Raw genomic sequence first — 26,531 nt, 5'->3', positions numbered from 1 at the left:
AAATACATTATTAAGTTTAACTTTAGAGGAACATTAGTTGAATCATCATGCTTTTTGTAACAAGATAATAAAGTGCTTTTGGAATAAACACAACGTATATCTCTGTTCAAACTGTTCAAAGCCCACAAACGAACACTAACATTTGAATAAAAAATCATATGTAAACATTTGAATAACCAACCAAAGCCAACAACGAAATTAATTATTAACCACCTATCGATCATGACAAACCTTTGAAAAACCCTTCTATTTTTGAATCAATATGTATAGCAACTGACTTGACGCAATTACACAACCAAACACATAACTGGACTTATTTGCTGTTTTTGAAGAAGTTTAGATCCCACCTGCGTATTAACCCATCTAAGACTTTCCCCGGTGCGCTACTACTACGTTCAACTGTCACCGTGGCCTTTGTAACTCCTGACATGTCACTGTTCTCGGTTTCCTTCTGGCTTAAAGAGCCAGGACCAGAAGCGTTTATGGGTCTCGCCAGAGAAGTCGAGGTCTCACTTGGAGGATTGGGCTCGGAAGACGACGGTAGTTGATCCTGGCTACGTGTTGCTGGACTGGAAGCCGAATCAGTCTCTGATTGATTTGCTCGAGTTGAAGTTGATTCTTCCCTGGAAGGAAGGCCTTGAGCTGCTGTTAGAAATGCAGAGCCACCATGAACTCTCGTCTCAGGATGATCTTTCTTCTGTTGACTTTGCACTTCCAAGTCTTTCAATGATTCCATCACCGCTTTCATAAGCATCTGAATAAAGAAATAAGATTATGAGAACATCAACAGAACATAGACATATTAAGAGAGGTTAGAAATCCAGTTTTCAATCTCACCCTTTCTTCTTCCTCTGCATTAGATGGGAAATCCTCCATCTGATACTCCACATATTGATCATTATCTAAAGCCATCCTAAGGTGAGGAGGGTATTGATCGCCATTTGACAAATCAAAGTTTATCATATCAGGAGATGAACTGTCGTGTCCATCATGACTCTCTTTTTCCTGAAACAAAAACATTACGCCACATCAGAAATTTCGACTTTTGTCTCTTTTATTAGTTTTCTTTTCTATATCGCACGATTTAAAGCTGGTCACCGTGGCACTTGTGACTCTACCATTGTTGATTGAATGACCATTATATGATCAAACGACCATATACTTGACATGGTGACTGGTAAAAACATACACACAGCAAAATAAAAGCGGATAAGGAAAGGAGGAGCAACTGATTTTATACCTTAGTTTCTGATGGAGAACCGTTAGATGTGACATTCGATGGAACCTGAGGAAAACAATCAAAAACATCAATATTACAAAGGAGAAAGCTTAATACTGCAACCTATCCTTTTGGGAACTGGGAAGAATATTTCATTTTACTTTAGTCAATTGTGCAAGAGAAAAACTATGAACATTAGCTGTTTTGAGTAATTGTAAAGGACATATAAGTACTGAAAAGACCCAGATTACTGGAGAATTACTGACATCTGTGCGACTCATGGGTCGTTTCTTGCGGACTTCACTAATTGCTTCAGAGATGCTACCCGCGGCTAAACCTAAGACAAAAGATGAGCACTTTGAGCACAAATAAAACCTGCCAGAAACTTCAGAGGAAAACCAGTATGACTCACTTTTCTGTACTGAGGATTGTGGAATATTTGTGTCATGCATAGTGCTCCAACTGCCCTGAACATAAAACAAACATCATTATTGACGTTTCTTTAGGCAGAAACAAGTATTTAAACAGTCATATGTCCAATGGTCGCATTACCTTTGCAAAGTATTCATCCAATGGGTCATAAAATGTTGGTCCCACCACCTCTGGAGGTTGAAGGACATTATGGAAAAAAATATTTACCGAATCAAAGTAGAATTGAGGCCTTGGGGAGTTGTGGTCTCCTTCAAATTTGATGATATTTTTGTCACCCTACCATAATCGTAAGGCAGATGTTTATACTGAAGCACATTGAAACTAGTAGAAGATGAACATGCGCCTGAGGAAGTAACTTACTATGTAAGCTTCATATATCCGATCTGAATGATGAGGGCGGATAAAGTCATCATCTAAGGCATGTCCAAATAAAACTGGAACAAAACTAGACTTTGCCACCTGCAGCATGGAATATAAACAATTAAACTTATCCAACTACCAGGATGATCATGACAAAGTAATAAAGCTGTTGTATATATCAGACTTATGCAATCAAGTAGATCAAAGGGATAAACAAGTCGAGAAGACGACCTTAATGGTGTTCAGATCCATTATATCGAACTTTGCTTTTTTCTGAATAGCTCTCCGCATAAACTGTATCGCAAATTTTACCTGAACATACAGTAGAGAAACCTTAATACCATAAAATCTCTTTGCAGTAGACAGAACAAATCAAACCAGAATATAAATGTACTTACAGTAAACTTCGGCAGACGAAACTTATATGTATCTACAAGTTCCATCATCAGATCCACTAAATCGGAGAATGGGCTGTCTAGAATCATTCCTGCAATCGAAGGATCCTCGGCTCCATACATCAAGCTATAACAATAAAACGGGATGATTTAACACAATGCTATCATAGTTTAGCAAGCAGTACAAGTGATTTCCAAGACAAATTTCATATTTCAGAACTTCATTAATCTCTTATACTCGTTCACTCGTGACATGTAATAGATATGGATAATCACCGGAAAGTATCACAGCACCAACTGTACCCACTAAAACTAGTGAAGCTTCACAACATATAAGAGGAACTTCCATTGAGACAGTCTCATACCATTAACTAAAACTTCATACAAGGCAGAGAAATGGATACACTCTTAATAAATTAATAAATTAATAAATTATAGACTGGACCAAACCTAGTAACAGCACCCATTGACCGCCCCCATAGCCCAATCAGAGATATGTTTCCATCCTGCCTCAAAAACTCAACCACAGCCTTCAAATCGTCCTTCTACAAGCACTCACATCAATTTAACGTAAGTAAGAAGAATGATCACTCAGAATTCGGATTTCAGAATAATATATATAGTGACTTTATTGGTGAAGAATTATACAGAGGTGACATGGTCAAAGACCAAAACTACAACCCGACATGAATTCCAGGATTCTCCACTTGTCAATCTAAACATGAACTAGGGTTTCTATAGCCTTTAAATCAAAGGAAATATGTCTTCATCATGATGATAGTAGGGTACCTCTATAGATGCACCATATTGGTTTACATGGGTTTAAAATGAGAATCAATGGAATAAATTTGGACAAACATGTTTACTCCAACTTAACAATATATTCTGAAGAGTAGAAGAGATAAACAAGAATAATTAAAGAAACACGTACTTCGTTCCAGCCTAAGGTGACATGTTCCCCGCCTGAGAGACCCGATCCCGAAAAGTCAAGTGTGAAAACTGTGATGTTTGAAGGCAGCAACACAATTGCGGCTTCACTGCCATCCGCTCTACATCCACTGGAAGACAGAATTGCAGGGCCATTAAGTAATGCAAAGAATCAAGAGGACCAAGAGTAAACCAAAGGAACACGAGATACAAAGTTAAGAAGTACAACTCGAATCAAATTCCTGATAATTTATAGCTCAAAATATCTTCTGTCAAAGGTTCCAGTACCTGTTTCCATGACAGTATATTACACAAGGCAAAGGCTTTCCTTCAGGGCGTTCAACTGGCATATAATGACTACACTGGAGAACATCTCCCCTACTGTTTTTTACCTGCCAAAGACACATCCGAACAACACTCAAGCCAGGACAAGAAAACAAATTAGCAAATGAAAACACTATTCACTAACAAATCAGTTTCTTTTACTATCATGACAGGTTTTTAAAAAAAGTATACACATCTTACTTTCAGTAAATAGATTTTGAGTTTACAAGAGAAAACAATGGTAGGACCTCCATCTATTACTATCGTAGATACATAAAAATCCAGGACAGAGAAGGTTCCACAAAACAAAAAGATTTGATTTTATAAGCTTATAACGAAAAAAATAAATCCTTTAGTACCTCTAAATCCTTTCTCTGATACCATCTACCTTTCATCATGAACTCCTTTTCCAATAAATCATGTTCTGGATCATACTCAGCTCTGCAGCACACATAACATCAAGTCAAAACAACAAACTGAAAATCTTCAGATAGATGTTTACAGCCTCTTAGGTACATTTTCAAGTTCAGTAAGTAATCATCCCAAGTCAAAAACCAACGTTCTTGAAGATTCAGAATCAGGACCCCAGTAGAATCTAAAATTAGTATTGACACAAAGAGATCACATTCACATGGGTACCCAAAAAAAAAAAAAAGAATTTGATTCTTCTTCTAATCAGATAAACTCAAGTGAAGTACACACAAAGTAATGCAAAACAAAACAAAAAAAATTAGGAAGAAGACAAATTTTGCAAGCGGTCCACAAATTTTTTTTTTTTTTTTTTTTTTTTTTTCTGCCTATACTCAATTCACAAACTCTAAAATTGAGCGTAAACCTAAAATTTTTATACTTAACGATTGAGAGAATTTGAAAACTCAATCGCGAAGATCGAAAGATTAAAAAAAAAAAAAAAACTCGAATTCGTAAATTGGGATAGAGAAGGGTGTTCACCTTGGAGGTCGAATGATGAAGTTAACAAGCTGCTCCATTTATTGACTCACCCAGAGACAGATTAATTTTACAACTCTTTATCTCTCAACAAAAAACAATATAATTCGATAAAATTTAAATAACCAGAATTTCGTTTTTAGGAACCCTAATTTAGAAAGAAAAAGAGAAGATCGACTTGTTGACGAGAAGAATCAATCAGTGAGGTCGAGAGAGGTTGAAGAAGAGGCAGATACAAAGGGGAAAGAAGAAGGAAGCTACAGAACTGATTTTTTTTTTTTTTTTTTTTTGGTTTATTAATTTTATTTCGATTTTTTCCATATTTTGTTTTCGGTTAGTATTTAAAATTGGTAAGTTACCTACATTTTTGCCACTTTATGAAAGCTATATCTTAACATTTTTTATTTATTTAGTACATTTTTTTAAAAAAATAATATATATATTTTGAGTTTATTTTGGTAATACTTATTAATTAAGCTAATTTTGTTTGATGTATAAATAATCTTTTGATCACAAAAATGTAATTTAATCTGGATTGATTTAGCAACCGGAAATAAACATGGGAGATTTAACACACTTTCTATATAAATTCTTTCATTTTTTACACTTTATACCATTGAAACACTTTTTCAATGAGAGATTTACAAAATGACACACTTTCTATATAACTTCTTTCATTTTAGACATTTTTTATGTTATTAGAGTCTTTTTCTATTATTCACCATTTTTGTGACAGTTACATTATTGTTAATAAAGTTCTAGTTAGAGAATAGACATAGAAAAAATGTTCAAATATTATAAAGTGTTAAATGATAAATATTTTTTAAAATAGTGTATTCGAGTGGAGATATTTCAATATGTAGATTTTTTCGATATTATGTAATTAATTTTTTTATTTCTTTTTACAGCATAATTAAAATATTTAAACTTTGCAAATGTATATAATTTGACGCGTATTACTTTAAAAATAATAGATTTAAATTGTTTTAACTTTGGTGAATCATAACAAATATTGTTGAGGCAAAAATTTCACCTATAATTTTTATACATTTCTTTTAAATTTATTAAATATGTATTATTACCAACAGCGATGATATATCTGTATTATATATAATTATTAATTGTATACAATTTTTACCAAATATATTAAATAAACCCATCTGTAGTACTCAATATCAATGAGTCAATGCAATGAAAACTCACAAATAGTCACAATCAGCACACCATCTTCTTCTACACGACCGTCATATTCGTAAAATGTAACTTTGATCTCAACAAGTTAGAGGTGGCCAGTTAACACTTTGACCACCATGTTTAACAAAATGCTGGGTTTTAGCAAAAGTTATCTCATGCTTATTCACCATTGGAAATTTGGAAGCATAAGCAAAAACACTACTAGCCGCAATGGATCAGAGAGTTCGGTTAGTTTTGAAGGAGATTGTACAGTTCATCAATGAGTCAATAAAGATTTTAATTATATCTAACTATGGGTTTGTTGTTGATTACTGCTGTCAGCGACTATCAACACAAATAAAATTATTATCTACATTTTTTAGGTGAACTATTATAGAGTTGATTAAATACTACTATATTAAAAGTTTCCAGTCACATGGTTGACAAAGACTAGATCAGGATTGGCATTTTGATCAGGACAATACAAGATTGTTATACATGCAGTGTATCAATTGGTTAAAGCTTCCACAAGTGTGTTGTTCAACAAGTAAATGATAATCACTTTTTTTTATTTAACAAAACTTTCACAATTAGCACACCCATCCAAATAAATAAATAATCATACTGTTATCTCAGCTCATCAAAATATTGTATAGATCGAAAAATATAAGCAACCAAATGTTGTTTGGTGCCTCTCAGGTGATACAATAAGCAGAAGGGAATCCTTGGTATGAATCCGCGAATGCAGCTACGTTCCCTGGACGTGAGAACACCAACTGCATTTGTGTATTGTGTCAAAAAGGTTATTCACAATCTCACTGTGGATTAATTGCAAGAAACTAAAGTCTAAGTTTAATGCAATTACCTGGTAGTTTCCAAGAGTAAGAGTCTTGAAACCAGCTGCGCAATAATCGAAATAGTATTCCCATGTCCTTATGAATTTATCATCAAATCCAAGAGCCATGATTTGTCTGTGCACAAAGATAGTTTCTTTTTATGTGAGTAAAAACATGATGAAGCCAGAAGATAAAGCAGAGGAAATGTTTTTGAGAAATTTGTCTTACTTCTGTCTCTCCAAGAAGTTCTTCCTCCACAATCTTAAAGTTTGGTAGTAATGAATCCCAATGTTCTCAACATGTTCAATGCTGTATTTGTTTTTTAGATTTAGATTGATTCAACAAAGAGATTGTGGTGGAGGAAAAAAAAACAGGAGAAACATGTTTACCATAGCCTAGAAGAAGAAGACATAGCTGAAGTAACTCTGGCTAAAGAAGGAAGACAGCCACCGGGGAATATGTATTCTTTTATGAAATCTGAACTTAGTCTGTACTCATTGTATCGCTCTTCGGGTATCGATATGAACTGTTATGGTCAAAACGTTATAAAAACGATCAAATGGTTATGAAAACATTTGAGAAATGTCCTTTCAAGAGAAATGAGCAAGAACTATGACCTGCAAGACGATTAAGCCGTTTTCTGCTAGCGCGGCTTCACATCGACTGAAAAACATCTCCATGAACTCATGGCCAACCGCTTCTAGCATCTCGCTGACATGTTCAAAAATGTTATGTCATAAGAAAATTTAATTACGTACTTCTATTACCAGAGGGAAAAAGTGCGTTTTTTTTTCTTACCAAGATATGATTCTGTCATATTTTTGGACATCAGATAGTTGGCGATAATCACATAGTTCAAACTTAATACTATCCTGAAATTTCAGAAGTTGTATGAGTCATTCATATCTTAAGAGGATCAGAAGTCAGATCAAGAGATGGATTCTACGAAACCTGAAGTCCAGCTTCTTTCACTTTTTCTTCTGCATACTTAAGCTGTTCAATAGATAGTGTAATGCCAGTGTATTTGCATCCAGTTCTTTTCACAACTTCTATGGCCAAAGTTCCCCATCCACATCCAATCTCCAAAACCTCATGGTTCTTCTCTATTCTCGCCTGAAATGTCCCCCTTCGGTTATTCAAGAACAGAGGAAATTTCAGAGGTCCTTGTTTCAAATCAAGAAAATGCTTTACCTTGTCTATCAGAAGAGATATTTTCCTCATCTGTGCAGTTTTAAGATCCTCATCGTCTGACTATAAACGCGATAATGTCAAAAAGGTTGTCAGAATGATAGTAAAGTAAGACAAATCATGGAAGTTCTTTATAAGTCACCTTGAATACTGCAGAGGAGTAAGTCATGGTATCATCCAAGAAGAAACCGAAAAGCTCATTGCTCTGTGAATAAACCCAACAGAGAATTTAGTAATAAACTCAAAGCCAAAAAAGGAAGAAACGTTCATGGAGGTGGAGATTCAGGCTACATACAAGGTCATAGTGACGAGAAATGTTTCTACGAGCTTGTGTTAATGTGTTCTGCCTAGAGACATGCTTTAAAAAATACTTTGCAGAAGCTACACCGGCAGTTAGAAACATCGGTGTCCACCATCCCCTGCAAGAGAGTGATAGCTTAGGAGTGAAAGCTTAGGAGATAAAGCTTGCAGGCAAATCAAAATTCAAATCTTTTACCTTTTCTTCGTAAGATTTGATTTCGTATCTCTGTTAGCAATGAGAATCTGCAGAAAGTTTAATAAATTTAGCAGATAAACATTAGAAAATAATAACTCGCAAACTAAAGCATGTATGCTACTACAAGTGTATTACAATATGTACCATAATCAGATTCAAAAGTCCTGAGTCTTTATCTACGAAAGAGAAATCTCCATTAATATAAGCATCTGCAAGTCCTAAATCCGCTTGTGTCATAACCTAAAAGACGAAACACAAGAATCAAGAAATCAAGAAATCGAGAATCAAGAATCAAGAACCAGGTTCATGAACTATGATATAATGGAAAAGGCTATTCAAACATTTTTCATTGTCATATTTGTATATGTACCTTCCAGTAAAATTGAGGACTGTGAATCTTGAGGACAGATTTCAACGGAAAAGTAGAATCTTTCCCTCCGAATGTGAACATAGTTCCTCCTTCTTCAAGTATTCTGTTAAGTTCATAGCAAGTATTAACGTAACAATTTAACATAATATTATCTAAAATTGAGGAGATAAGATGAGCCTCACGTTACACAACCAGTCGATATGAATTGTCCCATAAACCTAGTAACGAAAAGCCGAGCCCCTGTTTCTGTCAAGGAAGGGACCATATGCCGCGGATTGTTCAGAAGAGCCGTTTCTTTCCCTAGCAAACCTCGTGCAGCTGCCATACCAGCCTGAATAAGACAATTCATAAGACTGTTAGTTATTACAATATGCAATGTGTAGTATAGGAAAGGAGCTTTGATTATATATAATTTGATCATTGCCTTTAGTCCATCTTCATGGAAACCATAGCCTGAAAGGTAAAATTCAGCTAAAGATTAGACAATGAAAAAACGGATTTATATCTTTTAGGTTTTCAATATATATGGTTTACCCTGATATGCACCACAGAACCATAGGTTACGTTTTCCCTGAATCTTGTGAAGCTCTTGTGAAGCTGTCCAAGCTGAAACTGAAGGTACAGGGTGACCAGTAGTCCATTTGAGCAATGCTTTCTTTGGGGGATGGTCTGGGTTAAGTGTTACAAAAAATGGTTCACATTTCTCGCCAAGGTTCTGCACCAATAGATCTCATCTAGATTTAGCTTCAAGTCATTGCTTTCTTGTTTAAACGTATGTAGAGATTGTTTTGTATACCTGAAGTATATTGAGCCAGTATGTTACACATACTTTCTTTTCCGTACTTCCTAAGAAGTTCCACGAGCTCCAAGCTGCTTGGTTCCGTGGCATCAAATCAATGTCGTGATGGAGATATATATCGCTGCAATCGATGATAAACTGTTGTTAATGAATTCCTTCACTAATTTTTTTATAGAAGAAGATAAATAAAAGTGTGAATTTTGTGAACCTGTAAACGTATCGGAAAGCACCAAGAACTCTAGTTTCATCAAATGTGACTTCTTCACCAAGCAATCTCAGAGCATCTGGGGCATGCATAGCCAATATGCACCTATCGAATACTTCCTCAGATCCATCTCCACTTGTAACAGTAACACTACCATTTTCGGATGTCGAAACAGATTTTACATCGCAGCTTGTTCTGATCTTGCATCCTAGTCGCTCCAATTCTGCCCTAACCTGATCCGTAGGTAGCAAGTTAGGTTCAAATGAATATATGCCTAAAACACAACCATAAGTACACATCATTGAATTAGTTTGGAACCTTTGCGACATAAGTCTGAGAACGTCCTGCAACAGTTAGCCACTGTGGCCTCCCGAAGATCTGAAAAATGATTAAATTAAGCTAAGTTAACCAAGAAAATAAAAAAAAGAAAAGGAGAAAGATGTGAGAAGAGTAATGAACCTGAAGAAGGTGGTGGTTGCAGCAAAACGAAAGAACAGAGTAAGCCGAGAAGTTTAAGACACCATCTGATGGGCACGACCATATAGAACCACATATCGGAACCTACTCCACATACATATATATATATATATATATATATATATATATATATATATATTCAAGGTTACTCCTAGTCCAAGAAAACTTCATATAACATCTTGACTACTTATCCATTATAAAGATCAAGAATCTCACCAAATAAGCTTGCTGAAATAACTCAGAGTATCCACGAGCATTGAGGAATTCTCCCAAGGTTTCATTTCGATCAATATCGGGGTTACCCTCGAGCTCCTTGATATATTTTAAAACATCTTCTTTAAATTTAACAATTTCTCTAATCATTCGCCAGAAATACGGATTTAAAACGTTCTTTTTCTGAGCAAATAATCCAGAGACACCATTACGGCTTCCCCATTCGCAACCTTTGCCATTGTCAAGGCTCACCGCGAAAGACATGTCTGAAACCTCCATGTCTACTCCAAGTTTCTCAAAGAACTCCATCATGTTTGGATATGTAACCTATCAACATATTCAATGTATTGATCAATATCCAAAAAGGTCTAGCAATGAACATTTGAAGATATGGATATGTTCTTACATTTAATTTTCATAACAATTGATTTGAGACTAATTTAGACAAGATGCTGTAGCTCAACAGTGTACACAATCCGACAAGTTTTAAAAATTTACCAAAAACTAATAAATTAACACAAATCAAATATTATTTCGCAAGTTTGAAAAGTCATAAGATGTTAATTAGTCATCCTATCTATGTCATGTCATGTACTCAAGTCATAATATAAAAAAAAAGATTCATAAATTTCACAGTCGTACAAGAAATTTAAAACCATCATATCAATCAAAATTCGTAGTTGGTCTTTATTTGAACACAATGTAGGGTCGAGAATTGTACGAGAACAGTTACTGTCTACAAATACGTACGTTTGACATTTCTCTAACAACAATACGTACGTTTGACTAATTGACTTAATTGACTAATTGATGTGATTCCAAGTTCTTGGTACCCAAAAGTTTAGAAAGCAAATTAAAACATAAATTTGACAAACTGAAGAAAAAGAAACGTACAGTGAACCAAAAAACACAACACCAGAGGTATGGTCCATAACTCCATTTGTGTGGACCAGTGGACACATAAAGACAAAAAAGCCTCAATGATCATCACATCTTTCACGAAGATAAAGTAAATTCTAGAAAATATATAACTTTTTATTTTTATATTTTTTTTTTGGGCAAAAAACTTTTGAGTTCTAAGAAAAAATTAAAATAAAAATGAGCGAAAGGGAAAGGGATACGTACACGATTAAAGACCATGAAACCAAGGTCCAAGTCAACACCATCGAAACGCACCGTTCGAGCATGACCTCCCAATGACTCTTCTTTCTCGTACAACACAACCTCTTCGACTCCTTGATTCGCAAGTACGTAGGCACTTCCTAATCCACTTATCCCACTCCCTATCACCGCCACTTTCATTTTTTTTTTTTTTATCTCTTTCGTAATTTTTGTTAAAGAGAAATTTTCAATTTTGTAGTCCCTGCATTGTAGACAAATAAGTTGCATTTTGACCAGATACATCGGATTAAATTCTCAACCGATTACGCAAAAAAAATAATAAAATAAAGAGATTTTTTACTATACAAAGTTCCGTATATTACAACCTAGATATTTTTGATATTTGTAATGTGTGTAAATGCAAAATGCATTAAAGATGAGTACAATGGTAGTAGACTCGTATTTATTACTGACCACTCTTTCTTCTACCTTCTCATAAAACCAAGAATGCATAGTTATTTAATTTGGTATCACTATATGCTGCATTGAAGATGAGAATCAATGGTAGAAGACTCGAATCCCTACAGTGACTATTCTTCTCTTCTACCTTCCCCCTCTAATAAAACCAAGATTTATTAATTTATTCGGATTCTATTTCATATATGTATATATGCATAAACACCAATGAACAAATCTATCATAAGAAGAAGAGAAATGTAGAGAATACTATTACCTCTTGTTAGTTTGGAACACAATGGGATTTGGATCTGGAAATGGGAATTGGATTCAGAGTTGGCTGGAATGAGTCTAGCTAGCGAGATACGCTCATTCCCGGATATCTTGGAATTCTAAAACTGAAAAATTTTGGTTTATTAGTTTTAACCTTTTCTTGTTTTTCAGAAAGCAAAAAAAAAAATGAAGAAAAATTTGGAGTGGGGGAATGAAGGAGGAGGATTGAAGAGTAAACGACACTATTGGATGAGAGTGTAAAATGAAACACTTGTGCTGAGGAGATAAGCCCAGCCAGCCAGCCACATTGTATTTTGTGTTTATATGGCAAAGATATATATATAGAGGCCACAAGTTAAAAGCTGCTTTTGGCTCGTTTCCAATGTACTCGACGTTTGCGTTTCTCTAATTATCCGTTTTTCTACTTTTTTTACTCGGTGTCATTTTGACATAATACAAGAAAACTACTGTATCTAATTTTTTTTACCCTTTACAAATACACTCAAATTTTTTTCTGATTAATAAACTCAAATAATAGGAATAAAAAGAAAATTTAATCTTTAAAACTGCATTGACTTGTGGAAAATTAGTAAATTACATTACATTTTTTGGCTATAAAAGATGTTCCTAATTCAGAAATGGAAAATATAAAAATTAGTCAAGATTTGTTTTAATTCCGGCTTACTATTTTCACACACTGACACACACATGTTAGTTGCATTGCATGGTCATGGAAGATTCTACTTTTAGATTAGGCCAATTCCAACTTTGCAAGAATATTAAACATTGAAAGTTGAGTTCTCTAATATAAAATTAAGGACCATATGCTATTTTAAGACGTGGACTTATTGTAGACCCAACATTTATCCAACGGGTAAAATCTTCCCACGTCACCTAATTTCTCAAATGATATTGCAAATTAAGTCGTTGACAAATAAATAATTACATACACCCACTTATTATATCAACTTAAAATTTTATTGAGGTTCATGACAATAATAATGAATCTATTTCTATTTCAATAATGATAAACGGTTATATTTTCATTAGTAAATGAAAAAGATGGACAGATAAAAATTGGATATAAAAGTTGGCTTGTGGGCAGTTAGCGGTGGGGTAGTGGAGTCCGCGGAACGGATTGTCATATAAAAATATTAATTATAATATTAGCTATGGGATTAAAAAAATCGTTTTTAATTTTTTTTTATGTCCGATTGAATCAATCAACCGAGCATATCTAAAATATTTAGGGGTCTATATTAGTTTATTGATTTATATATACAAATTAGATTTTTTTAAAGATTATTGGTTTTGAAATCAAAGATATAGGAATTTTGAATTAACATGTTTTACTCACATATTTAGCATAAAACAAGAATTTAAACAAGGCTACCAACCAGAACCATGTAATATGGGGAGAGAATGATGAATGCGAAAGGTTTCTGTTAATATAATCAGTTATTTTGTCTACACCAGTTCTTTTTAAAATCCATCGAAATCACACATATAGAGGTGAGATTTTATATTAATCCCTTATTTACCGAGGCTGCAAAGCTCGGAGACGAAGTGAACATGTCCTTTGTCATGCTTTGGTCTTCTTCAAGTGCAGCGAGAGTGGAGAGATGTCTCACTAAATCAAACATAAAACTTTCGACTGACCCAAGATTTATTCAACGGGTAACATTTTTCCACGATAAAAAAAAAAACATTTTTCCACGTCACCTAATTCTCAGATGATAATTTCAAATTCAGTCGTTGACAAAATAAATAAATACATACAGCCACTTATTATAACAACTTCAAATTTTATTATGGTTGATGACAATAATAATGAATTTATTTCTATTTAGATAATAACAAATATTGTTAAGCTGTGTAAATTAGTAAATGAAAAAATGGACTGATAGAAATTGGGTATAAAGTCATTGCGTGGGTTAATTAATTGTAAAATTAGGTATGGGATAAAAAAAGGGAAAAAACCACCATCTATTTTTAATTTGGACGTTTAACCTTGTGTTTTTTTATTGGAAGAAAAATACTTGATCTATTTAAATTTGTCATAAAAAATATTCATTTATATAAGTGTTAGTAGATTCATACTTACGAATTAACGGACGTTTATAAGCATGACAGAATCATGTAAATTTAAAACAAAGTACTCAAACATTGTACCATCAGACCACAACAATAAACGTCTGTTAATCCGTAAGTATGATTCTACTAACATTTACATAAACGAATATTTTTTATGGCAAATTTAAATAGACCAGGTATTTTTCTTCCAATAAAAAAACACGAGGTATTAAACGTTTAAATTAAAAATAAATGGCGATTCTTTCGGGTTTTTTCCCGATAAAAAAAAATTAACCGATCCCACCAAAAAAAAAAAATAATAAACCGATTTGTCCAAACCAAATCGAACCAAAATTTGGGGAAATTGGTTTGGATTCGGTTATTAAGCTAAATAACATTAATGTTGGGTTGTTTGAGTCGAAGAGAAAAAAAAAAAAGAAAAAAAAAAGTGATTGGATTAGTCAAAAAAATGGAAGCGGCGAAGAAACAGAGTGTTACAGATAAGCTTCTCGCCGTGAAAGCAGCTTCCGGCAAGACTTATACTCAATTAGCGGAGGAGACTAGTCTCACCAACGTCTACGTAGCTCAGCTTCTCCGTCGTCAAGCCCAGCTCAAACCCGATACAGTCCAGAAGCTCAAGGAAGCTTTACCATCTCTGACTGATGACCTCATCGGAGATATGATGTCTCCGCCGTGGAGATCCTATGATCCTAATCTCTTTCAAGAACCAACCATCTACAGGTTTGCTCTTTAAATTTTACATCTTTTTCTTTTTTGGGATTAGTTTTTTGATTTTTTTTGTTTTTTTTTTTTGGGTTTTGATTTTTTGATTTAGGTTGAATGAAGCAGTGATGCATTTTGGTGAGAGTATTAAGGAGATTATCAATGAAGATTTTGGTGACGGCATGTAAGTTTCTATCTTCTTTAGTATGTACAAGTAGGTCTTGAATCGTTGCTTAATTAAAGAACCATTGTTTAGTAGTAGAACCCTTTGTGCTCCATTTGTGTTATATGTTGAGATGATTGAATTGAATTGATTTATCGGCATGTATGTATATGTTCTTTGTAAATTTTGAGTTTTGATCTTGGCTTGAAGGGTCATTTTTTGTAGTTACCTTTGTGCTTGTTCATATGTTGAGTGGATTGAACGGAAAGATTCTTAATTTATTTGACTGGTGTGTTCACTTCTGTAGAGTTATGATCACATAGAACCTTGTACATGTATGAACTTTACTTTATTTAACACTTTGTAGCTGAATTAGCACGCACTGAAATGGGTATTGCTTTAAGGAGAAGCTAGAAATGTCGACAATATTATTAGTTTTGTCGCAGAACATGTTGAAAAAGGATATATTGGGATTCCTCTGTGTGTGTGAGATGCGATTGATTCCTTCCTAGTTGGCTTTTGTGTTGGCCAAATTTTGTATGTGAGAGTGATCTATCTATATTTTCATGCCTATTGATGTTGAGTCGCTGTTACTTTGTGTGTGTATTTGTTTAGCATGTCGGCGATAGATTTCTATTGCTCTGTGGACAAAGTTAAGGCAGTGGATGGTAATAATCGTGTGGTCGTGACACTTGATGGGAAGTATCTTTCACATTCCGAACAGGTTAATGTTGCATTTATAATGCTTATTTCAATATAAGTATTCAGAATGTGTGAATGATTTGGGATTATTGTTGCAGAGGACGGAGAATATGGTTTCAAGGCTTAATCTCAAGGGAAGTACAAGCGAATGATATAAATGTAAAGAAGCCTTTAAGCATTGTCAGTTATATCATTGTAATGCGTATGGTGTTTGTTTATATGTTGTATTCTATAGCCTCCAGGTTAAAGCTGTTTCAGGTTGAATAACAGGGCATTAATAAAAACAAGAAAACATTTCTATCTTTGTCTTAAACATTGTAATCAAGTTCTGACTAATGCTTGATATCGATTGAATAAAGTTTCTGGCAGTCTTATGAAGCCGAGATGTAACCATGTCAGTATTAGAAATTGTTAAGAGATACACACATGAAGATCGATTTATTTATAACAAAAGTATACAACATAATCAATTGCTAAAATATTCGATGATTAACTATAATGATGACGATCACATAAAAAAAAATTCGAAATAAAGGAGAGATTGAAAAACCAACAGTTTGTTAAGCACGCACGTTAAAGGAGATGAGAATTGTAGAGAAGAAGATGAAGCGACCAGATATGTGTCGCCCATTGAGAGATATACAAATTAGCAAGGTTTAAAGAATAACTGAAACGGTGAAACAATGAAATCAAATAATTTTTTTTGAACCGTGACCCTGCCGGTTCGACGGGTCTACCGGGTCGCGGGTTTATAGCCGTTTATTTTGGGTTTTTTTGTTTACCGGTTAGAAGCAGTAGACCCAAACTGGGGAAGTATCCAGGTCACGGTTCGACCGGTGGGACCGTCCTCTCATAGTAGTAAACTGCTTCTAACCTTAACGAGTAACTAGTTGAAGTTAATTTGTTCAAAGTTAGGCAAACGTTATGTTTGTCAAATCGTAAACAATCATAAATTCGTAATCACTCATCGATTTGGTCACCTAAATGTAAAAGTCCTAGTATTCCACTATCCTTTTACTATAGTGAAAACAAGAGAAACTCATGACTATTTGTTTCATTATTAGTATAGTATCTCCTAGATATACTAGTCTTTTTGTTTTTTTTTTTTTTTTGAACAAAGGATATACTAGTCAAAAATGTATTTTATAATGTGCACTTACAACAAAAGAATGAGCGAGATACATAAAACCATGTTTTTTTTTTTTGTGAAAGAACATAAAACAATGTTAGTCTAATGGTTTAACCAGTTTCATTGCTGTGTCATTTCCGAAATCTAAATCCGAAATGTTGCTGAAAATAGTACAATAATACAAAGAAAAAAAAAAGTTATCCTCAATTTATGTTTTTTTTTTCTTTATTTTCTTTGACATATAATTTTATTCATTTTCGCCAAACAAGACATCGTTTAATCCTCAATTTACGTTGCATGAACCATTCTTTGAATATTAACTTAGTAGAGACATCCTAGTTCTTGAATTAGGTGGTAACAACTTGAGTTCATAGAATAGGTCAAGCTCATGAAAACTATTTACATTTACAAGTCATAGGCTAGTATATATCAAGAGATTTGGATTTGGAGTAGTAATTTCCATAGTAGTATAGTACTAGTATTAGTATGTGAAGATAATTTATTTCAATCTATTGAGTTCGGATTTGAACATCTGTTTTTCTTGCATAAACTATTACGCCAATATCATAGTTGTAGTATTACTTTTAGAAAATTTGTTTGCCAATTTTGTATTTAAATATTGTTCCCTCTGCTGGAGAAAGAAAACCATTTTGACATGTAACACATGTAAGTGTATTACTATTTACCGTATTGGAATAATATTTTAAAGTATATAAGCTAGCTATAGTTGAGAATTGAGATATTAAGTAACGTTATCGTGTAAACAATTTTTTAATTCTTAAAAATGTTTGAAAAAATGATATATTTTTTTTGTAAAGCTATAACACCCGCAAACCTTTTTTTTGGTATTTCGGTTTGATCGGTTCGATTTTAATCGTTCGGTTTGTGTGGTTGGTTTAGAGTTTAAAAGGGGAACTCGACATTTCTCTTCCCTTTAGCCATTTTTGACAGAGAGAGAAGAAGGAGAAAATGTTTTTGAGTGATATTTGTGAGTTTTGTTGGCTGTTCTTGAGAGATCTAAGGCTAGGAAAGTGTTAGAAGCTTGCTAGGAGGGTTGGATTCGTTGCTGTGGTTCAGAAACTTCCTGCAAAAGATGAGTGCATGACAATGGCTGATCTAAGCATGTGATTCCTTGTTCTTGCTTGTTTGTTGTTTTTTTGTATGTTTTTTTCTTGCTGGGATTAGATGTTACAGGTTCCTACAGACGTTTATGGTATGGGTTTTGAGTATTGGGTGATTTGGAGGAGGTTGGGAGCAAGATTCGACTCTCGGCTTTGAGCGGATCGCGGTTGGAGAGGGAGTGTCGATCGACACCAGCAAAGCGGCATCGATCGACACTGTGGGGTAGTGTCGATCGACATCAAGGCCAGTATCGGTCGACATTTGGCTGGTGTCGGTCGACACCTCCCTTCCAGCGAGATGATGTTTGTTTTCCTGGTTTTTATGTTTGTTTGTGTTGATTGTTTGGACATTGGAATTACAGTTGCTTGTCTGTATAGTCCAGTAGATGGGAGGATTGTCTCACTGAGTGAATACTCATAGATCTCAATTTTTGTTTGTGGTGCAGGCACTACAAGAAAACATGTCATAGCCGACTACATTTTACGACTATTATTCAGTCGCTAAATTTAGCGACTATTTGGTTACTCCGTTACGACTATTTTACGACTAAATAAAAACGATCGTACAGTAGTCGCTAAATTGCGACCAAATTCAGTAGTCGTCAATATAGTCGCCATTTAACGACTACGTTACGACTAATATATAGAATTATAAATGCAGTCGTAACCTTGTCGTTATATAGTCCCTCAGTTACGACTATCTAGGTAGACGCATACAAGTCACCAAATTAGGCGACTATATTACGACAATATCGGCGGGTCGTACAGGTTGTCGCGTAGTAGTCGTTATTTAGCGACTATTATGCGACACTTTCGGTGGGTCGTAACGTAGTCGTATAATAGTCGTAAAATATCGGTATTATAATTCACGTTTTTTCGTTTGGGGGGGGTTAGTTCGAATAAATTTTCTAGCTCAATGGAATTGCAAGGCAAGCTTGCTTCTTCTTTTTAACGTTTTTATATATTTATAAATATGAAGGGAGATGAATATAGCTTATTTAAATATAGTTAATGATTATTTTGGGACATACATTATTTTTGGCCTTTGATTATTTCAGAACTAAAGAATATGATTAACTTGGAAGTTTTGAGTCTTGCTCATAATCATTTAGACGGACCTCTCCCAATAGAAGGTACCCCTATGTATATTATTTTTTAATGTCGATAATATATATATGTGTAACTCATATTTGTGTTGATATTCCTAAACAGCCTCCCAGGCGCATCAAGTTTGCTATATTCCCTATCCATACACAAAGAAGCCAAGGAAGGAATGGCTCAATGTTTTAAACAGCATGTTACGACTACGTTACGACTACAAGCAAAATTAATGTATATCATGATTAGTCGTAAATTCGTCGTAACCGAGTCTTCAAATGTTACGACTACACTACGACTCCTTTACAACTGCCTATATAACTGCTGGTTAATCGTAACTCTGTCGTAATTATTTACGACTCTGTTACGACTATGTTTACGACTACGGAATTTGGTCGTACAGTAGTCGTTAAATAACGACTATTTTTACGACTAATTCTTTTACCGACTAAGGATTTACGACTACACGTTTTAGCCGTAACTGAGTCGTAAACAGCAAATTAGCGACTACTTAACGACTCTTACTGTAGTCGGGAATGGGCTGTTTTCTTGTAATGAGGCAAAATGTGATCGTGAAATCAAGGCGATGAAGAGGAGGATGTTCTAGGGACTCGATTGGTTGTTGTCCAGCATTGCTAGGTTGCTAGAGTTGAGTCATTAGAACATAGTTAGGATTGCTGGTTTTATGTTTTCCTATTGGTTATTGGAATTGATATACTTGATTATTGGTTATTAATTATTGGATAATTTATTGGTTAATGATATTGGTATTATTTCCGCTGTTTGGTTTAATTGTGGTTAGAAGACTAGTGAGTATGGACTATTAGTTGTAGAGTATTTATTTATATTATTTATTATTATTATTATTATTATTTAATTAAAAAAATAAACGGATCCATTAATCAAAAACACAAAACGTTCAGGCGCCAACGTACATGCTAACGTTTACGATGACATTAATCAAGAATGAAATGCTTATTAGTTATTATATCCTAATATTGTTATTTTATGTAAAAGTAAAGTAAAGAAGACTTGCGACATGTACATCGCCAGTTAATAAAACCAGAGTGGAAAATTCCTACAAAATTTTGAGAAATCATTTGTTGTAACCATCTCAAATAAATAAAGATACAATTGAAACTTGGATGAACCAGCCAATAATATATAGCTCAATAGAGTAACTGGGTAGCTGCAAGAAGAAAAGTAAGGATAGTGGTCTTTCTTTTTGCTAGCCGCAGGCGAGAAGACAAGAGAGTAAATAAAATTTCTAATTTGGGGATCATTTTTCTAATTTGCAGCCATTTAGGAATTGTTCTCCAAAAAAATTATTAAAATCTTCAATCTTTTAGAATGATCAATATATACAACTACATCGGTAAACAATGTCATTTTATAGAATCTTCGAATAGCAGGCGATCAAAGTAAAACCTAATATGTTTTTGGCGGTGTAAACCATCACCTTGAACTAGGTAAGGTTCACTAATCAAGCATTTAAAATACTTGGTATTACTATGTCAGCAAGTCAAAAACATCTAGACATGATCTGCATGAAAATAGATTCACATGTAAGCCAACCACTTAATTTGGTCACATTCGCGCTAAAAACACGCAATTCATAACATTTAATCTCTTAAGAGGACAACACCTAAACTTGTTTTCTAAATGAGTTAGGTAAAACCGTTAGAAATACCTCTATGTCAAAGTAAAAGTAAAAGTAAGTATGTAAAAGTAAAAGCAAATTGAAAAATATAATTGGTTTAGTATGTTCATAAAGTCATTTTGTAGGTAGTATCAAAAAACATATTTTAATAGTAAAAATATGTTTAGGGTGTAAAAACACATTTTTAGTGATAAAAAGTATTGTAAAATTTTACATGGATATAAAGAAGATATGGTTTGACCGATGATATTTATGTAAAACATTTCGTAAAAAAAAATGTGAAACCATATTTTAGGTGGAGATTGTGAAATCAGGTTTTTGAGATTTGGCAATAATAATAATAATAATAATAATAATAATAATAATAATAATAATAATAATAATAATAATAATAATAATAATAATAATAATAATAATAATAATAATGGTTAATATATTTGCAAAATTTTTGGTGATAAATAATTTAACTGTAGTAGATTATTTTACTAATTGATACAATAAATTTAAAATACTATAGATACAAATTAATGTATTAGGGAAAAAACAAATAAATTATTTTCCTTGTAAAGAAAAATTTCTCTATTTACTTATAGGTTTTATAACAAAAAAAAAAGAGTTTAATACATATTTTGTTATATTTAATTTAATTAATTAATTAATTTATTTATTTTTTATTAAAAAATCATCATATTGAACCGATCCTAAATAGAGAGTAAACCGACATTGATTTAAACCAGTAAAAAGTTAAAAACCATATAATCACGATTAAACCGTATTTTAATCGAGTTCTCAGTTATTTCTTTCTTAATACCCAATCATCTCCCAAAGTCGAAATCGTAAACCCCAATTATCTATCAAAATCACAATCGGAAAGCCTAATCATCATCATCTCTCCCAAAACGACGAGTTCTCGATCTTCTTACCATGGTGGAGGCAATCAATTTACAAGAACAAGAAGGGTTACCCAACAATCTTACTAATATACATATACTAGAAAAATCCACGGAGGGGTGTTTGGGTTTCACTCAATTAACCACTCTCTACGACGGCGTTGGATTGCTTGCGCAATCAGAGTTGAGGTTGGGTCCTCAACCTCAAGAAGATGGTTTGACTACATCAACGATCCGGATTACGTTCCAGTGAGTAGGTTGAGGTTGAATTTTCTTTTAGCAGTTCAAGATTCATAGACGTTCTGATTTGTTTGATATTTTTTTTAGGGTAATGGATATCAGGCCGTGCTGAACAATTTTGAGGATGCTATTGATAAAGCGATATCAACAGCTTTGAAAGAGAGCAAGCTAGCTCCTAGTGGCTGTTAAACATTCTACATGAATCAAGAGACGATTGGTTAAGTTCACTATGAGAAATATGTACATTATTAGTGCAGAAAAATGCTACCATACACTAGATTTTAATTCGAGGTACAACGTGGCTCAATTTTTTTTATATAATAAAATTTTCACTTCTTTTTTTTGTTATATTTAGTTAATTATTATTTGGATTGTTCATTGGTAGTAGAAATAATAAAATACATAATAAGTATATTATAAGATATTATCTGATTAAGACACAATTTTGCTAATGATTAAGTTGTTTTAAAGAATTTAGTTAAATTACCTTGATTTGATATGTCTAATATTCTAATATTTGTAGTGTTGACCAAATAATTAAATGAGAATTTAACCTATATTTTAACATCAAATTAATAATATTTTCAATTTATACTAATATTAATTCAAACTCATCAAGTCTTATAACCCGTCATGCTATATAACCATATTATATAGTATTTTAAATGATTTATAAGCAATGATTGTAAGATTTTAATTGATATAGGAAAATAGCAATGAAGTAGAGAGATATTCTAAGGATAATAACCGATTCAAGATATCAGTTTAGGTATATGATGTTAAATGTAAAGATTATATAAGTATAAACAAAAATTGATTTAGGAAAATAGAAATTAATTTAGAAGAGAGATTTTAGGAATCAAATTGGTGTAACGATTTATAGACATATTAATTGAGTACTCGATTTTGAATTGCCATATTTTAGTTATTTTTTTGTTCAATTTTGTAGGGATTAACTTTGTAAATAAGTATAACTAAAATAGTATAACACAAAATGTACTTTAAAATGTTAATATAGATATTTCATAGCGTTATCGTAAATGTTGTGATATCGATAGCCATGGTAGATAGCCCACATACCATAGCGTTTTTGACATGTTTTGATAGATTCCCACGTACGATAGTATTTTTATATTATAACATAAATGAAAATGCTATAATACATTTTTTGTAACACAAAATTAGTGCTATTTTTGCTATATAAATTTTATAATTTGTATATATGAATCCTGTTTTGCAGAAATTATTTAATTGGATATAATATGTATATATAATTTTATATATATCATAAAATCATCTACATACATCCCCTATATACAAAAATATTTGAGAATTGTACAAAATAATACAAAAACAAAAACAAGAGTCAATGTATTATTTATGTCAGCCTGAAGAGATTTCATGAAATCATTCTCCAACTTGAGTCGAAGATCATCGCAAAATTTGCCACTAAAGAATCACATAATAAACAGAGACCCAACAAATAAAAAAAATTCAAAAACTTAAACCATGAATGAAACTGTTAAATGATTAAGGATGCAAATAAACAAAGCATACATATATACGTACTTGGAATTAACTGTGAAAGCAGCAGGAAATGGCTTACGAAGAATCTCCATAAACAAATCCCACTCATCTGCTTTCACTATCCTTTGCTCCTTACACAACACAACAAGAAATAACAGTACACAATGTTGTTTAGAAGCAAGATTTATATCCTAGCATAAGGACAGTCACAAGTTCAACGTGGTTCCAACAAACTACATTTTTTCCTGGCAATGACGGTGAACACAAATAACTCGCATACCTCATTAAGGCGTGGAAGTATGCGCATCACCTCAGGCCCTCTACTATCAACACGGATGTTGGATCCAACAACATTAGATCTTTTCATCTCAAAGAAACTACCACTGTCAGATCCAAAAGCTGTAGACTGATCTTGAATGTAACGCTCCCGAACTGCCCTATGGTCAGACGAGCCAACAAACAGCCACGGTTTGCTACGTCCCGGAGATTTTAAACATTTGTTACCGACCCTACAAATCATCACATAGTCTTTCCCTGTGTTTTGTCCTCACTCTCATAGTTCCGACAATCACTTTGCGGAAGGTCACCCATCCTAAGACTACTCCAGCTTAAGCACGCTTAACTTTGGAGTTTTCTCAGGACCCTTGACCGAAAAGATAAGTGCACTTTGGTGACATAGGTAGCCAAATAAATTTTTTACCTATCCGCAAGTCTCTGAAACCGGATTGTCCCAATTCACCCCCACTAACAGATTGCAACGTCCTCTTTGCGCCCCAAAACCGTCACCCCAACCTTACCACAAAACCGTCTATGCCAGACAATAATACAAACACTTGATTAAATCACAAACCAAACGTTAATATCACAAACCCACCGTTGGATATGAACCTTATATAGCACCACGAAGCTACCTACCAAATTTCACCCAAATCAGACTCCGTTTCATCCTCCAAACGTTGCCCCGAAGTAGCCATCTCGAATTAGTCCTTGATGTGTGTTTGTAGGTGTTGGTATCGACCGACACCACAATGGTGTCGAACGACACTAACCCAAAAATCACGAACAGAGCCTCCGTTCAAGCTCTCTTTCGCAACAAACCGCTAAACCTTCACAATCATCGATTCCTTAATCAAATAAACACCAAACAACATGACTTACCTGGATAATAGCTAGGAGAGAGCCTCCTTATCTCTCTCAATCCACCACCAAGTAATCACATCCTTCTCCACACACATATAGATGATAGATCTCCCTTCTCCTTCTCTTAACCCTCCTCAAGGCTCTCTTTTCATTCAACATCAATGATACTAGGATTTTTGTATGTCCTAGAAGGTTCAATTAACCTTACGTAGTTGTAGTACTTAAGGTGTCAATCCAAATGGGATGTTGCTAGCAATCAAGATGCAATCAAGATATCACAAGTCAAGTAAATTCAAAGAGAGTGTTTATGTCTAACAATCCTAGAATGATGAAAGTACAAAAAGGAAATGGACTATAGAACTAGAAATGAAAATGCATGACAAGAAGCGAACATGAATAAGTAAAAAACGAAACGATTCTAAGCATGAACGAAATAGCAAGAATCAAAACAGTCTCAGGAATGCAATATCAATCAGAAATATAGAAGTCCTAAGGATGGAAATAATTGATATCGGCGGATTCTCCTAGTATATAGAGTGTTTAACATGCCACAAACAAACTAGCCCTAGACAATGAACATCACGACTTAGCTAATCCAATCTCTTGACAGAAGCTACTCAGACTCAAACACTTCCAAACCTAGCTCTCGCTAAAGAAACATGGTTGAGCAGGCATGACGAACCATTTCATTCACGTCAACAAACACCCTAGACAACTAATCTCTTAGGCTAGGAATGTAAGTCTCTGGCACTAGTTGGTCAGACATTTCATCAAACACCTTTTTTGGTGTGGAAATGTTTAAAACCTAGTTCCAATTGATCATAGGGAATCTAGTGTTTATAACTCTAGTTCAGACTGGAATCATACAAATCTAACTTAAACACCCTACACACTAAGATCTCCACCTAATCTATCCCATCCTCAAGAACTATCACACTACTCGGATCTAGAAATCATCATCAATGATACAAAATCAGAAAGCATTGAATTAAGCATCATGAGATAGATAAAAATGAGATGAACAACTTTGTATAAAAAATCCAATGCAAAAACTCAATAAAATCAAAGCTATCTGGATTACAAGATCAGAGAATGTTTTAGGTGGCTAGTAAACCTTAAGAAAAAGCGAGATGTCTCGGGTAAAGGCTTAACAAAATGTATTTATAGTAAAACATGGAAAGCCCTAAAACATAAAACGACAAGATAGGAGGTCGGTTCAGAAACTCTTCTTGGACGCGTCTTCAGAACAAAACCAGGACATCGGTTTAATAGCGTCTATCGAGTCGTGTCATGAGAGTGTCGATCGAGTCGGGTCTAGGATGTTTGATCGAATGGCGGCTTGAGAACATCGATCGAGTGGCAGCTTGAAATGTGTCATCTGGGAGCTGCTGATCGAGTCGCGTCTTGAGGGTCCTCAGTAGGCTCAAGAGCCCTCCTGAGACGTCTTGGTCGAGTCGCTGCTAACATGTCTGATCGAGTGGGAGCTCTCCTTTGCGTGCGGGTCGAGTCGGAATTCAGAGCGTACATGCATCCATTAAAACGGTTTAACTTTTGAACCACGTCTCCGATGGGCTTGAAATCAATAACATTGGAAAGATGACTCAATTCTCTACAACTTTGATGAAGACGTCAAGAGCTTAATCCCAAATTAAAATTTTCACTCGACTCGATCAAAGACGTAGAAGGTTGGATCAAGGACAAAGAGACTAAAAACAACACCAAACAATGAGTTAAAACAACAAAATGAATGACAAATGTATGATGAAAGAGTGTAAAATATATACATATCAATCAAACTCACCGTTTCTACTTCTCTCTAGAAGCGACGACAACTCTCCCCCCCCATTAAGAAAAGAGGCTGTCGAGCCTTTAA

General features: G+C 34.0%; 3 protein-coding genes across 7 annotated transcripts; 1 reads left to right on the top strand and 2 right to left on the bottom strand.

Annotated features, from left to right (window-relative positions):
- Positions 1-51: 51 nt before the first annotated feature.
- On the bottom strand, positions 52-4,977 carry LOC104788495 (uncharacterized). Of its 4 annotated transcripts, none has more exons than XR_015560953.1 (14): positions 4,609-4,958; positions 4,017-4,098; positions 3,622-3,725; positions 3,338-3,464; positions 2,857-2,951; positions 2,410-2,533; positions 2,243-2,323; positions 2,012-2,110; positions 1,772-1,927; positions 1,632-1,681; positions 1,486-1,556; positions 1,241-1,285; positions 838-1,005; positions 52-754 (listed from the first exon to the last, which is right to left on the bottom strand). XR_015560953.1 is itself a non-coding variant. In XM_010514268.3 (14 exons), exons 1-14 carry the CDS (start codon positions 4,644-4,646, stop codon positions 314-316), a joined length of 1,686 nt encoding a protein of 561 aa, XP_010512570.1. In that variant the 5' UTR covers positions 4,647-4,977; the 3' UTR covers positions 52-313. The 4 variants fall into 4 exon arrangements, 3 of the variants coding, with proteins under 3 accessions (XP_010512570.1, XP_087312873.1, XP_087312868.1); XM_010514268.3 differs by having other exon boundaries at positions 1,632-1,686; positions 4,609-4,977; XM_087456747.1 differs by lacking the exon at positions 4,609-4,958 and adding an exon at positions 4,174-4,571 and having other exon boundaries at positions 1,632-1,686.
- A 1,353-nt stretch (positions 4,978-6,330) lies between these two features.
- On the bottom strand, positions 6,331-12,808 carry LOC104788434 (uncharacterized). Of its 2 annotated transcripts, none has more exons than XM_010514191.3 (23): positions 12,197-12,808; positions 11,488-11,725; positions 10,366-10,689; positions 10,132-10,233; positions 9,991-10,050; positions 9,676-9,905; positions 9,465-9,588; positions 9,203-9,383; positions 9,093-9,121; positions 8,851-8,999; positions 8,669-8,771; positions 8,443-8,538; positions 8,299-8,345; positions 8,098-8,221; positions 7,945-8,007; positions 7,806-7,865; positions 7,566-7,727; positions 7,413-7,486; positions 7,232-7,325; positions 7,004-7,140; positions 6,843-6,923; positions 6,644-6,749; positions 6,331-6,554 (listed from the first exon to the last, which is right to left on the bottom strand). In XM_010514191.3, exons 2-23 carry the CDS (start codon positions 11,662-11,664, stop codon positions 6,474-6,476), a joined length of 2,604 nt encoding a protein of 867 aa, XP_010512493.2. In that variant the 5' UTR covers positions 11,665-11,725; positions 12,197-12,808; the 3' UTR covers positions 6,331-6,473. The 2 variants fall into 2 exon arrangements, with proteins under 2 accessions (XP_010512493.2, XP_010512500.2); XM_010514198.3 differs by having other exon boundaries at positions 11,257-11,725; positions 12,197-12,521.
- Positions 12,809-14,649: 1,841 nt separating this feature from the next.
- Positions 14,650-16,231, top strand: LOC104788448 (cyanate hydratase). Its single transcript, XM_010514205.3, has 4 exons — positions 14,650-15,006; positions 15,101-15,172; positions 15,767-15,875; positions 15,952-16,231. The coding sequence occupies exons 1-4, from the start codon at positions 14,666-14,668 to the stop codon at positions 16,003-16,005; spliced, it is 576 nt and encodes a 191-aa protein (XP_010512507.2). The 5' UTR covers positions 14,650-14,665; the 3' UTR covers positions 16,006-16,231.
- The last annotated feature ends 10,300 nt before the right edge of the window (positions 16,232-26,531 follow it).

This window comes from Camelina sativa, chromosome 1 (genome assembly GCF_030686135.1).
Source record: "Camelina sativa cultivar CO46 ecotype springtype chromosome 1, ASM3068613v1".
Taxonomy (NCBI): Eukaryota; Viridiplantae; Streptophyta; class Magnoliopsida; order Brassicales; family Brassicaceae; genus Camelina; species Camelina sativa.
This window is presented reverse-complemented; position numbering and strand designations above follow the sequence as displayed.

What these genes read in the sequence shown, in the direction of transcription:
- LOC104788495 (XM_087456742.1), bottom strand. Translation starts at nt 4,646, where the DNA reads ATGGAGCAGCTTGTTAACTTCATCATTCGACCTCCAAG. An exon ending in ATATACTGTCATGGAAACAG is followed by an intron (nt 3,465 to 3,621) that starts GTACTGGAACCT and finishes TCTGTCTTCCAG; the next exon opens with TGGATGTAGAGCGGATGGCA. An exon ending in GACCCATGAGTCGCACAGAT is followed by an intron (nt 1,286 to 1,485) that starts GTCAGTAATTCT and finishes TGTTTTCCTCAG; the next exon opens with GTTCCATCGAATGTCACATC.
- LOC104788448 (XM_010514205.3), top strand. Translation starts at nt 14,666, where the DNA reads ATGTTGGGTTGTTTGAGTCGAAGAGAAAAAAAAAAAAGAAAAAAAAAA. An exon ending in GAAGATTTTGGTGACGGCAT is followed by an intron (nt 15,173 to 15,766) that starts GTAAGTTTCTAT and finishes GTATTTGTTTAG; the next exon opens with CATGTCGGCGATAGATTTCT. An exon ending in ATCTTTCACATTCCGAACAG is followed by an intron (nt 15,876 to 15,951) that starts GTTAATGTTGCA and finishes TTATTGTTGCAG; the next exon opens with AGGACGGAGAATATGGTTTC.
- LOC104788434 (XM_010514191.3), bottom strand. Translation starts at nt 11,664, where the DNA reads ATGAAAGTGGCGGTGATAGGGAGTGGGATAAGTGGATTAGGAAGTGCC. An exon ending in GCAACCACCACCTTCTTCAG is followed by an intron (nt 10,051 to 10,131) that starts GTTCATTACTCT and finishes ATCATTTTTCAG; the next exon opens with ATCTTCGGGAGGCCACAGTG. An exon ending in ACTGGCTCAATATACTTCAG is followed by an intron (nt 9,384 to 9,464) that starts GTATACAAAACA and finishes CTATTGGTGCAG; the next exon opens with AACCTTGGCGAGAAATGTGA.